At 39.8% G+C, this 14710-nt stretch overlaps 1 protein-coding gene across 5 annotated transcripts in view; it reads right to left on the bottom strand.

Moving 5' to 3' along the window:
- The window catches only part of LOC139752961 (uncharacterized), a 127221-nt gene extending 114014 nt beyond the window's left edge, over positions 1-13207 (bottom strand). For 2 of the 5 annotated variants that reach the window (XM_071669088.1, XM_071669089.1), the window contains exons 1-3: positions 12926-13205; positions 8394-8509; positions 2257-2449 (exon numbers count right to left, since the gene is read on the bottom strand). In XM_071669088.1, coding sequence (XP_071525189.1) covers positions 2257-2449; positions 8394-8509; positions 12926-13026 — 410 coding nt within the window. In that variant the 5' untranslated portion in view covers positions 13027-13205. The other 3 variants (XM_071669092.1, XM_071669091.1, XM_071669090.1) reach the window with 3 other exon arrangements.
- Positions 13208-14710: the final 1503 nt, after the last annotated feature.

Raw genomic sequence — 14710 nt, 5'->3', positions numbered from 1 at the left:
TTGTTTAATTTGTTTATGGATGGGATGGTGAGGGAGGTGAATGCAACAGTCTTAGAGAGAGGGGTTAGAATGCAGTCTATAGGGGATGATAGGGCCTGAGAAGTGAGTCAGTTGTTCACCAATGATACAGCAGTGGTGGCTGAGTCATGTGAGAAACTGCAGAAGTTGGTGACTGAATTTGGAGGAGTGTGTGAAAAGAGAAAGTAGAGAGGACATGTTAGTTGGGATGGAGAAAAACTTGAGGAAGTGAAATGTTTTAGATATTTGGGAGTGGACATGGCAGTGAATGAAACCATGGAAGCAGAAGTAAGTCACAGGGTGGGGAAGGGGGCGAAGGTTCTGGGAGTGATAAAGAATGTGTGGAAAGAAAAGACATTACTTTGGAGGGCAAAAATGGGTATGTTTGAAGGAACAGTAGTTCTAACAATATCATACAGGTGTGAGAAATGGGTTGCAGATATGGTTGTGCAGAGGATGTGTTGGAAAAGATGACAATATGTGGTGTGAGGCAGTATGATTAAGTAATGAAAGGGTAAGAGAGATGTGTAAAAATAAGCAATCAGAGCATGAACATACAGGAGGGTGAGAAGCCTGCAAGGAATAGAGCAAACTGAAACAATGTGGTATACCAGGGTCAACATGCTGTCAGTGGATTGAATCAGGGCATGTGAAATGTCTGGGATAAACCATGGAAAAGTCTGTGGGGCCTGGATGTGGATAGGGAGCTGTGGGTTCAGTGCATTACACATGACAGCTAGAGACTGAGTGTGAATGAATGCGGCCTTTTTTGTCTGCTTTCCTGGTGCTACATCACTGCTAAGTCCACTCCCAGATATCTAAAACACTTAACTTCCTCCAGTTTTTCTCCATTCAAACTTACATCCCAATTAACTTGTCCCTCAACCCTAATGAACCTAATAACCTTGCTCTTATCACATTTACTTTCAACTTTCTCCTTTCACACACTTTTCCAAACTCAGTCATCAACTTCTGCAGTTTCTCACTCAAATCAGCCACCAGAGCAGTATCATCGGTGAACAACAAATGACTCACTTCCAAGGCACTCTCATCACCAACGGATCGCATACTCGCCCCTCTTTCCAAAACTCTTGCATTTACCTCTCTAACCACTCTATCCATAAACAAGTTAAACAACCATGTGGACATCACACACCCCTGCCGCAAACCAACCTTCACTGTGAACCAACCATGCTCCTCTCTTCCTACTTATACACATGCCTTACATCCTTGGTAAATATTTTTCACTGCTTCTAGCAGCTTCCCTCCCACACCATAAAACAGAGTTATTAGGTCTGCAAGAATACCATGGAATACACCCCGTTTTTTTGTTGTTTTTTTAAATTGTTCATCACTTCTCATGTTAAGTAGGTAGCAACTGGAACAGAAAAAGCACAGCCTCATTTTTTATCAACCACTCTCTAGCTGTCAAGAATAACAAAAAAGATATCAGACAAAATATATGGTAAACCTGGGAAAAAAGATGGGAAGGTTATCCAGTGAACTTCCTGGAAAAATAAGAGACAAACATAGAACAACTACAGAAATATTCAAAGGAAACTTGATATGAGTTTAAAAGTAGTTCCTAGTGAATCCAGGATTGGTAATTTCATAATGAGTATGGCAGCATTACTCAGCAAGCAAAATGTGCAATGAGTACTCTAATCTGGCCCTGCCTTTAGGCAAAATCTTGTCATAGTTCTTCATAGGCAGGTAGTCTCTCTCCCCCTCTCTCTCTAATTACATTTTCTAAATCCATGGCTAGACTGATCATGTAAATCTTTTCAGTGCACTGTGGCCACAATACCTTTCAATTCACCCTGATAATCACCAACTCATTCAACCTTCCCAACAATGATTAACAATTTTCCAACTCAGTTTTATTTTGCTACATATGAAGTAGTTACCCCTTCCCTGCAATACAGCAAGTACGTTTCTACAGTGTCAGAGGAATAGGGGGTCATCTTACCAGACACTGCAAATCGATTATGTGAAAAAAGTACTAATAATACTACGATATGTATCTGAAAATAAGTGACTTGCCCTAACTTTTCCCAGAATTTCCATGGGCATGCAAGATCTGTAACCCATTAACTTAAAAAAAGAACTATATTCATCACGCACTTAGGTCTTTTCATCATTTTTATGTGATTTAAAGAAATTCAGTACATTAAGACTCCTCACAGAGGAACACAAAGAAATTGAAACTCATACAACAAAGTAACAAATACTACACACCTGCCTTCCTCTTTGCATTGTAACATACAGGGCTGCCTTTTGAACTTCTGATAATAGTGTCGGCAAGCTTCACATGCAAGGACAACTCCCCCAACGCGAGTTACCCCTCTGTGGATGGAGTAATAGCGAGTTTCCTTGCATATTCCACAATCGACTCGTACTCTCTTTGAAGCAGTCTTTCCCTCCTCTGTGCCTGGACAGACAATGTGTAATGAAAATCATTAAATATACTAAAAAACAATGAAAAGCCATTTCTCTACCAAATACACAGTCATAAGAGCATCCAAGATAAGCAAGGGGGTTAGATTTCATTTAACCCATCATAAATTTGTGGAAAATTCATGAGAATTCCCCATTTCAAAATCCACACATGAATGGTGTCATACTGATGCTCATTTCCTTGAACTTGGTAAATGCTTACTGACTAAATGAACACCAAGATGCTGCAGCCATCAGCTGACATGACCGCACAAACACAGGTTTACTCTCAACTTTTTAAATGATCTCTTGTTTTAGTCTCTGGACCATTCCTGCCAACCACAAGAAATGGCTTTTCATAATGGGATTTGAGGATGGAAAGAAAGAGAATAAAAATCAATGCTAACAGAGCTCTGTCTCCAACAGACATGTTTTTTTATTCTTTAAAAACTACTTTCCTTATGTATGGTTAGAACTTAATGAACATCAGAGGGAATACCCCCACAAATAAGCAAGGTAGACTATGAGAAAAGCCTAAAAAAAAATCTGAGAAAAGACTTATCTACCATAAATGAAACACTTCCCAACAACAACAATGTCTCTTAATGGCAGCAGATTCTAACACCACACAAGGGAAAACAACAAAACCCAGCTCACACAAGAGATCTTTTGACAGTCCTTGAATTCCCTGTCAGCCACTAATATCATCCAGTGGCAGATTCCCTGAAAGGGTCCAAAGTAAGAGCCACCTTTTCAATATCAAAGATTCTGGCCAACAATTCTGATGAAAAAGAATAACAACAACTAGGACCCACTAGATTTGCTTCATGCAGATGAGGAAATCAAAGGATAAGGCAGAAATAACAAAAGCTCTATGTAACTTAAATGTAATGCAGTCCTGACAGGCCACAAAGACTAATATTTAGAAGTTTTGACACATCTACCAGAGTTCCTTTATGCAGCCCTTTTACACACCTGTGAGAGGAGCCAGAGGTAGGTCTTATGATAGTTCTGGACTATCCAAGAGTAAGTTGATATTTCTTATACTTCTTCACACAGGTATATTTTTGAAGCTCACTTACTCTCACCACTCCCCCCCCCATAATGTTTCCTCTTTCCAAAAACTTCTGCAAATCTTCAACCTAGCCTCCACAGGGTAATGATCAGACATCTCACCAGCTGTCCCTCTCAGGACATTCACACATAAAATTCTCTCGTTTGCACATCTATCAATAAGTTAGTAATCCAATAATGCCTGCTGACCATCTTTCCTACTCACATAAGTATACTTGTGTATGCTCCTCTTTTCAAACCTGGTATTCCCAATCATAAGAGTGAGTGCTCAAATTACAGAGGTATAAGTTTGTTGAGTATTCCTGGTAAATTATATGGGAGGGTATTGATTGAGAGGGTGAAGGCATGTACAGAGCATCAGATTGGGGAAGAGCAGTGTGGTTTCAGAAGTGGTAGAGGATGTGTGGATCAGGTGTTTGCTTTGAAGAATGTATGTGAGAAATACTTAGAAAAGCAAATGGATTTGTATGTAGCATTTATGGATCTGGAGAAGGCATATGATAGAGTTGATAGAGATGCTCTGTGGAAGGTATTAAGAATATATGGTGTGGGAGGAAAGTTGTTAGAAGCAGTGAAAAGTTTTTATCGAGGATGTAAGGCATGTGTACGTGTAGGAAGAGAGGAAAGTGATTGGTTCTCAGTGACTGTAGGTCTGCGGCAGGGGTGTGTGATGTCTCCATGGTTGTTTAATTTGTTTATGGATGGGGTTGTTAGGGAGGTAAATGCAAGAGTTTTGGAAAGAGGGGCAAGTATGAAGTCTGTTGGGGATGAGAGAGCTTGGGAAGTGAGTCAGTTGTTGTTCGCTGATGATACAGCGCTGGTGGCTGATTCATGTGAGAAACTGCAGAAGCTGGTGACTGAGTTTGGTAAAGTGTGTGGAAGAAGAAAGTTAAGAGTAAATGTGAATAAGAGCAAGGTTATTAGGTACAGTAGGGTTGAGGGTCAAGTCAATTGGGAGGTGAGTTTGAATGGAGAAAAACTGGAGGAAGTGAAGTGTTTTAGATATCTGGGAGTGGATCTGGCAGCGGATGGAACCATGGAAGCGGAAGTGGATCATAGGGTGGGGGAGGGGGCGAAAATTCTGGGGGCCTTGAAGAATGTGTGGAAGTCGAGAACATTATCTCGGAAAGCAAAAATGGGTATGTTTGAAGGAATAGTGGTTCCAACAATGTTGTATGGTTGCGAGGCGTGGGCTATGGATAGAGTTGTGCGCAGGAGGATGGATGTGCTGGAAATGAGATGTTTGAGGACAATGTGTGGTGTGAGGTGGTTTGATCGAGTGAGTAACGTAAGGGTAAGAGAGATGTGTGGAAATAAAAAGAGCGTGGTTGAGAGAGCAGAAGAGGGTGTTTTGAAGTGGTTTGGGCACATGGAGAGAATGAGTGAGGAAAGATTGACCAAGAGGATATATGTGTCTGAGGTGGAGGGAATGAGGAGAAGAGGGAGACCAAATTGGAGGTGGAAAGATGGAGTGAAAAAGATTTTGTGTGATCGGGGCCTGAACATGCAGGAGGGTGAAAGGAGGGCAAGGAATAGAGTGAATTGGAGCGATGTGGTATACAGGGGTTGACGTGCTGTCAGTGGATTGAATCAAGGCATGTGAAGCGTCTGGGGTAAACCATGGAAAGTTGTGTAGGTATGTATATTTGCGTGTGTGGACGTATGTATATACATGTGTATGGGGGGGGGGTTGGGCCATTTCTTTCGTCTGTTTCCTTGCGCTACCTCGCAAACGCGGGAGACAGCGACAAAGTATTAAAAAAAAAAAAAAAAAAAAAAAAAAAAACTCCTTTTTCTACACACAAGTCCACAAGCTGGAGTCCCTTATCTTGCTGAATCTGTCCACCATCTATGACTAACACTGGTAATTCATACAGCAATTTGGCAATAAACTGCTGACGCATCCCCATCACAGAGACCTCCCTCCCTCCATCATGGACTGCCAGTGGTCACCACAATCGAACTGTTCCAATCTGGGATTGTATAACCAGATATAAGAGCAGTCTTCTACCTACCCCTGTGAACTCGAGGAACAAGTGCATAGCTATGCAAGTGAACATCTCAGTGACCTCTTAGTAAGGCTAAGTGGTATGTCAACTACTGTATTACTGTAACTATTCATCATTTAATGTTCAATCAAGTTCATATTGTATAAGGAATACCACTGACTCTGTAAACATCCCTGTACATCTGTCATCCTGGCTATCTAAACATAACTCACTTATATACTTATCCAAAGTGTGGATATATCCAGCTCACCCTAATCTTAAGCTCTTGTATGATTAGTAGACTAGAAATTATCATGGCCTCCAAGGTCTAGTATATTTGTAATACTCCAACTGTGTATTTTCAATCAAATGCTGCCTAATTCCAATAACCTGTTATATATTTGTCTTAATTTTAATTCTAAAGCTGCTCACCATTTCCAATCATAATACTGAATATCCCATGCACCACATCCCCCATTACATCCTCACCTGCACATTGCTGTACTGTTACTCTTTTGTTTACTTCATATAATGTTAAGAAATTATATTTTCAAATATTCATCACACTATGCCTTACTTATAAAAGAGATGGAAAATTACAAAAAGCAAAACTATAGATACTGTATTCTATAACAAAAATGGAAATGAACATATGATAAATCCATTCTGCAAAGTAGATAGGTTGGTTACTGGAGTCATGCAGTTAAATACTGATATCAACATATCATATCACTTTTTATTTTTTCTCTTTAATTTCCTTTTAAATTTGATATCTTTCATATCATGAAAGTGTGATCACAGCAGACCTATGGTTCATCATCAAAATCATTGACTAGTTTATCATTTTCAGGCATAAAAGTAAAAAGAAAACATAATGATACTGAATAATACAAAAATTATACTGTATTACCTTTATAATACTGCCTTAAATTTCACTTTTTCTTTTGTATGAGCAATGATATATTGATGAAATTAATCAAATTATATGCTGCAGTCTTTTGTGCATAAGAACAAAAAGTGCAGTATGTCACAAAAAATAATTTTTTTTTCATTCAAAAATGTCTTATTCTCTTTTTATAATTTTTTAAGAACCATCTATCATTGTATACATAAAGTACTGGCTGAACTTTTACCATCACTGATAAACTGGCAAAGTGGCCGATACTGTGACACTGGCATGTCACTAGTTTGAAGCTCTCTGAACAGTGTGCTTGCTATCACGATGAAATATTTTAGTGCCAAAAACGACAGTACACTAAAACTCAGTCCTGTTTAAACCTTACGAGTTTCTTTCTTTTAGCACAAACCCTCTAGTCATAGACTGAAGTCCTTAACAAGGTCAGGCCTTGAATGTAAATACAACTTTTTTTTATTATACTTTGTCGCTGTCTCCCGCGTTAGCGAAGTAGCACAAGGAAACAGATGAAAGAATGGCCCAACCCACCCATATACACATGTATATAAATACACATCCACACATGCACAAATACATACCTATACATCCCAATGTATACATATATATACAAACACAGACATATACATATATACACATGCACATAATTCATAGTCTGCCCTTATTCATTCCTCTAGCAACCCTGCCACACATGAAATGACAACCCCCTCCCCTGCATGTGCACGAGGTAGCACTAGGAAAAGACAACAAAGGCCACATTCATTTACACTCAGTCTCTAGCTGTCATGTATAATGCACCGAAACCACAGTTCCCTTTCCACAGGCCCCACAGAACTTTCCATGGTTTACACCAAATGCTTCACATGCCCTGGTTCAATCCATTGACAGCACATTGACTCCAGTATACCACATCGTTCCAATTCACTCTATTCCTTGCACGCCTTTCACCCTCCTGTATGTTCAGGCCCCGATCACTCAAAATCTTTTCACTCCATCTTTCCACCTCCAATTTGGTCTCCCACTTCTCCTCATTCCCTCCAACTACGACACATATACCCTCTTTGTCAATCTTTCCTCACTCATTCTCTCCATCTGACCAAACCAATTCAAAACACCCTCTTCTGCTCTCTCAACCACACTCTTTTCATTACCACACATCTCTCTTACCCTTTCATTACTTAAACGATCAAACCACCTCACACCACATATTGTCCTCAAACATCTCATTTCCAACACATCCACCCTCCTCCGCACAACTCTTTCTGTAGCCCACGCCTCACAACCATATAACACTGTTGGAACCACTATTCCTTCAAACATACCTATATTTGCTTCCGAGATAACATTCTCGCCTTCCACACATTTTTCAACGCTCCCAGAACTTTCGCCCCCTCCCCTACCCTATGACTCACTTCTGCTTCCATGGTTCCATCCGCTGTCAATTCCACTCCCAGATGTCTAAAACACTTCACTTCCTCCTGTTTTTCTCCATTCAAACGTACCTCCCAATTGACTTGTCCCTCAACCCTACTGTACCTAATAACCTTGCTCTTATTCGCATTTACTCTCAGCTTTCTTCTTTCACACACTTTACCAAACTCAGTTACCAGTTTCAGCAGTTTCTCACCTGAATCAGCCACCAGTGCTGTATCATCAGTGAACAACAACTGACTCACTTCCCAAGTATGCAGCCTGTTGTGGATGAATGTAAATGTCAAAGTAAAACAGAAAGAGTGGAAACATGTAAAAAACAAAGTTCAAGAATAATGGAGAATAGTTGTATGGAGTATATAAGGAAATGGTATAGAGTCTAGCCAAAAGACTATTAGAAATAAAGTACTAGATGACAGAACTATGAGATCAAATGAAAAACAATAACAAAAAGAAATCTCGTGACCAGAGTAAATGAGACAAGTGAAAACTAATAATCACATACAAGTAAAACAAAGAAATACATCACTTACTGATCAACTTGAGATATGATGGCATAAGTGCTGCAGGTATTCGCAAATTTGGCTCAGAAGACTCCATTTTTTCCTCTTGTTCCGTACAATGCCTCCTAGATACATGTAGTATCAGCCTATCAAAAAAGCATAACTAAGAAGTTAAACAGTAATTGCAATCCTATATTCATACAGCTTACATTAATTTCAAATATACTGCAAAAAAGTTAATAGCTGTGGCACGTGAAAGATATATAAACTGCAACTATGCTTACAAATACTGTGATAAAATCTTTGCTACAAAGTAAAGTATACATATTATGGATATAGTCAAAACAATTAATCTATTAACCCTTGAACAGCAGATGACTCATATTTAATTGCCCATGATTTGAAAACAAAATTCTGTTCCCACTCATAAAATGATTTTTTTTTTTTCTTTGTCGCTGTCTCCCGCGTTTGCGAGGTAGCGCAAGAAAACAGATGAAAGAAATGGCCCAAACCACCCCCATACACATGTATATACATACGTACGTCCACACACGCAAATATACATACCTACACAGCTTTCCATGGTTTACCCCAGACACTTCACATGCCCTGATTCAATCCACTGGCAGCACGTCAACCCCGGTATACCACATCGATCCAATTCACTCTATTCCTTGCCCTCCTTTCACCCTCCTGCATGTTCAGGCCCCGATCACGCAAAATCTTTTTCACTCCATCTTTCCACATCCAATTTGGTCTCCCACTCTCCTCGTTCCCTCCACCTCCAACACATATATCCTCTTGGTCAATCTTTCCTCACTCATTCTCTCCATGTGCCCAAACCATTTCAAAACACCCTCTTCTGCTCTCTCAACCACGCTCTTTTTATTTCCACACATCTCTCTTACCCTTACGTTACTTACTCGATCAAACCACCTCACACCACACACTGTCCTCAAACATCTCATTTCCAGCACATCCACCCTCCTGCACACAACTCTATCCATAGCCCACGCCTCGCAATCATACAACATTGTTGGAACCACTATTCCTTCATACATACCCATTTTTGCTTTCAGATAATGTCCTCGACTTCCACACATTCTTCAAGGCTCCCAGGATTTTCGCCCCCTCCCCCACCCTATGATCCACTTCCGCTTCCATGGTTCCATCCGCTGCCAGATCCACTCCCAGATATCTAAAACACTTTACTTCCTCCAGTTTTTCTCCATTCAAACTTACCTCCCAACTGACTTGACCCTCAACCCTACTGTACCTAATAACCTTGCTCTTATTCACATTTACTCTTAATTTTCTTCTTTCACACACTTTACCAAACTCAGTCACCAGCTGCAGTTTCTCACATGAATCAGCCACCAGCGCTGTATCATCAGCGAACAACAAATACCTAAATATCTAAATATATTCCCCCATTCCTGTGGCGGGGTGGCGACGGAATGGATGAAGGCTGCAAGTATGAATATGTACATGTGTATATATGTTTATGTCTGTGTATGTATATGTTGAAAAGTTTAGGCATGTATATGTGCATGTGTGGGTGTTTATGTATATACATATGTATGTGGGTGGGTTGGGCCATTCTTTCATCTGTTTCCTTGCACTACCTCGCTAACGCGGGAGACAGCGACTATATATAATAAAAATAAAATACTATTATTATTATCATTATACTTATTATCATTAAACATACCTATACATGTAAATGGTTTACCTCAGACGCTTCACGTTCAATCCACTGACAGCATGTCCACCCCGTTACACTACATTATTCCAATTCACTCTATTCCTTAAATGCCTTTCACCCTCCTGTATGTTCAGGCCCTGATCACTCAAAATCTTCTTCACTCCATCCTTCCACCTCTAGTTAGGTCTCCCACTTCTCCTCATAACCCCCACCTCTGACACATATATCCTCTTTGTCAATCTTTCCTCACTCATTCTCTCCATGTGACCAAACCATTTCATTACACCCTCTTCTGCTCTCTCAACCACACTCTTTTTATTACCACACATCTCTCTTACCCTTTCATTACTTACTCGATCAAACCACCTCACTCCACGTATTGTCCTCAAACATCTCATTTCAATCACATCCACCCTCCTCTGCACAACCCTATCCATAGCCCATGCCTCGCAACCATATAACATTGTTGGAACCACTATTCCTTCAAATATTCCAATTTTTGCTCTCCGAGATAACGTTCTTGCCTTCCACACATTCTTCAATGCTCCCAGAACCTTTGCCCCCTCCCCCACCCCGTGACTCACTTCCGCTTCCATGGTTCCATCCGCTGCCAAATCCACTCCCAGATATCTAAAACACTTCACTTCCTCCAGTTTTACTCTATTTAAACTTACCTCCCAATTGACTTGTCCCTCAACCCTACTGAACCTAATAACCTTGCTCTTATTCACATTTACTCTTAGTTTCTTCTTTCACACACTTTACCAAACTCAGTCACCAACTTCTGCATATATATGGATGGAGTGATAAAAGAGATGAGAGCAAAACTAGGGAAAAGCACTGCAGAGATGGCGTGTTGTGGTGAGATGTGGTGGCTAGCAGCAAGCCTGTTTGCAGATGATACTGTGTTGTTTGCAGAGAGTGAAGAGGAGTTGCAGAAGGGTGTAAGTGTGCTTTATAATGTGTGTAAGCATACGAGATTGAAGGTAAATGCAAGTAAAAGTAAAGTAATGGTGTTTGAAAGGAAACAGAGTGAAACCATAGATTTTGTAAAACCATAAAGAGTGAAAGAAAAAAGTGTGCTGTGGATATGGGGGAAAAAGACTGGAAGTGAGGATATTAAGTATCTGGGAGTTGTCTTGGGTGTAAGTGTGGTGATACAGAAGGAGAGATAAGGGAGAGGGCAGTACAGAGTAGAAAAGTCATTGGATTCCTAAATAGAATAATGAAGGGTAGAGGTGAAAGTATGGAAGTGAAGAGAGGATTAAGAGACAGCATTGTCCTCCCAACCCTGACCTATGCAGCCAAAACATGGATGTAGAATGAGGCACAAAATTCAAGAATCCAGGATGTGGAAATGAACTACATGAGAAGAGCAAGTGGTATGACTAGATGGAATGAAGAAAAAATGAAAGGATGTATAAGAGATGAGGTATGGCAAGGAATGCAAAGGGAGTGAATTGCGGAGTGGTTCGATGGGTGAAATGTAATACTTTGAGGTGGTTTGGCAGGTGGAAATAATGCAAGACTGGGAGCGTAGAAGGAGAATGTATGATAGTACAATTAAATGGGTTGGTGTGAGTGGAAGACCACCAGTGATATGGGCAAATACGGTGGATGAATACTGGAGGGAGAATAATAGAGGAAGAATGTGTGGAATGGTTATGTGAGGGAGGTATGTAAGGACAGGGATAAGTGGAGACTTTTGCCATGGACACCCCTCTATGGGAGTTCCTGGGGGGACTGGGCATCAAAGATATAGGTAGATAATTAGTTAGGATACAGGTTATGCGAAATATCAAAAAATATATCCTTGACACTCCTCCCAGAACTCATATTAGCTTTGATCAGTTTGGTATGGTTCACATCCACCTAGCATAATACAGAGTAAGGCAATTAAAATACTAAGTATAACAATATAAATGGTAGTGTTCTAAAATAACTGAGGAGTAACTTTAAAATTTTTCATAATAAGCACTGGTATGAAACATGAGCTAATGATCAATCATGTGCTATACATACACTGGGAGATTTTGGAAACAATTTGTTTATGTACACTAGTATAGTTTGATGGAATAATCTTCCAGTGCTTTAAGCCTTTAAAATCATCATTATGGAATAAATTTGGTGGCAATGATCTTAATGTGTTTGTAACTAATTTTCAATTCTTCCTCACTGGTGTTGGTACCCATGTTCAGTTTTTCATGTGGGTTTTCGTCATTATGAAATTATTCTATGTTGTTAACAGTTCATCTGTACTGTTGTTCTCTATTACTGATATTCAACATATTCTCATCAATCATTTTGAGTGTAGGATGAGGATCACAATGAAATTAGGTATATTTGTATATACCTTAGGTGCTATCCTCAGTGAAATATGTAAATATGCTTTGTGCCAAATCAACCCATACCATACCATCGTATTCACCCTATTCTGTTTGTGTATAGTAACCCCAAGACAAATATTACCATTCCCAACCAAAATCATCGATATTCCAAAATTAGATTCGCGATGATTATATCTTTAAAGTAAAATACTGCTTTTAGGATGTTTTTCAAAACATGCCTGTGTTTCACTGCCAGGAAGTTTTTTGCCTAATCAAATAAGAGGACCAACTTACAGGTGAAATACAGACATATATACTTGATATGTAACAGAATAAATAAAGAGCCAAGGCTTTTATCAGGATTACTTAAAATAACATGGAACACATACATATATATATGAGTACAGCCTCATTTACTGACAGTAATGAGAGATGTTCATCATCATATTGTAGCCAAAGTAATAATCCAGACTAATGTCACACAATCATATAACCGACACTAACTGAACGTCTGGAGAGTGGAGACTCACAAATCTTGATCAATGTATATACTCCATTGGAACTGAGCCGATCTATGACTGTGGAGGACGTGAGGGCAGCTTGTAAACAAACATGCCTTGCATTCGTACATAGAATTTACATTGCTAAGATTGTCAAATAAAATGTCTCCCGGATGTAATGAAGTTTTTCGAAGTATATTTATCTATTGTAAAAACTATTCGTTCTAAGTGGATATCGTTGCACCGTCTCATACTATTCGAGATAAAAGAATATTATCATTGTGAACGCGACACTCTCTTCACAAGTGTGGTTGTCAGCCGTGAACGGCAGCCAACATCGAGGGTCGATGTTTAGTGAACGTTGTGCTTCCCGGCGTTCACTGACCGCACACAAGCTTTAGGACGCTCACCTCAACCTTCTTCGCTGCACCATATGGACATGAACAATACACCATATGTCATTTCCTCACATGTATTATTTGAATGTCCACTGCCATCTCAAGAGACTACAATATGTTGCGGTCTCGTGTGCATTGTATATATATATATATATATATATATATATATATATATATATATATATATATATATATATATATATATATATATATATCCCTAGGGATAGGGGAGAAAGAATACTTCCCACGTATTCCCTGCGTGTCGTAGAAGGCGACTAAAAGGGGAGGGAGCGGGGGGCTGGAAATCCTCCCCTCTCATTATTTTTTTTTATATTCCAAAAGAAGGAACAGAGAAGGGGGCCAGGTGAGGATATTCCCTCAAAGGCCCAGTTCTCTGTTCTTAACGCTACCTCGCTAATGCGGGAAATGGCGAATAGTTTGAAATATATATATATATATATATATATATATATATATATATATATATATATATATATATATATATATATATATATATATATATATATATGGTTGTTTAATTTGTTTATGGATGGGGTTGTTAGGGAGGTGAATGCAAGAGTTTTGGGAAGGGGCAAGGGGCAAGTATGCAGTCTGTTGAGGATGAGAGAGCTTGGGAAGTGAGTCAATTGTTGTTCGCTGATGATACACCGCTGGTGGCTGATTCATGTGAGAAACTGCAGAAGCTGGTGACTGAGTTCGGTAAAGTGTGTGAAAGAAGAAAGTTAAGAGTAAATGTGAATAAGAGCAAGGTTATTAGGTAGGAGGGTGGATGTGCTAGAAATGAGATGTTTGAGGACAATATGTGGTGTGAGGTGGTTTGATCGAGTAAGTAATAATAGGGTAAGAGAGATGTGTGGTAATAAAATGAGTGTGGCTGAGAGAGCAGATAAGGGTGTTTTGAAATGGTTTGGTCACATGGAGAGAATGAGTGAGGAAAGATTGACCAAGAGGATATATGTGTCAGAGGTGGAGGGAACGAGAAGTGGGAGATCAAATTGGAGGTGGAAAGATAGAGTGAAAAAGATTTTGAGTGATCGGGGCCTGAACATGCGGGAGGGTGAAAGGCACGCAAGGAATAGAGTGAATTGGAACGATGTGGTATACCGGGGTCGACGTGCTGTCAATGGATTGAGTCAGGGCATGTGAAGCGTCTGGAGGAAACCATGGAAAGTTCTGTGGAGCCTGGATGTGGAAAGGGAGCTGTGGTTTCGGTGCATTATTATATGACAGCTATTATTATATGACTGAGTGTGAGCGAATGGGGCCTTTGTTGTCTTTTCCTAGCGCTACCTCGCACACATGAGGGGGGAGGGTTTTTTATTTCATGTGTGGCGCGGTGGCGATGGAAATTAATAAAGGCAGACAGTATGAATTATGTAATATATATATATATATA

This window comes from Panulirus ornatus, chromosome 13 (genome assembly GCF_036320965.1).
Source record: "Panulirus ornatus isolate Po-2019 chromosome 13, ASM3632096v1, whole genome shotgun sequence".
NCBI lineage: Eukaryota > Metazoa > Arthropoda > Malacostraca > Decapoda > Palinuridae > Panulirus > Panulirus ornatus.
This window is presented reverse-complemented; position numbering and strand designations above follow the sequence as displayed.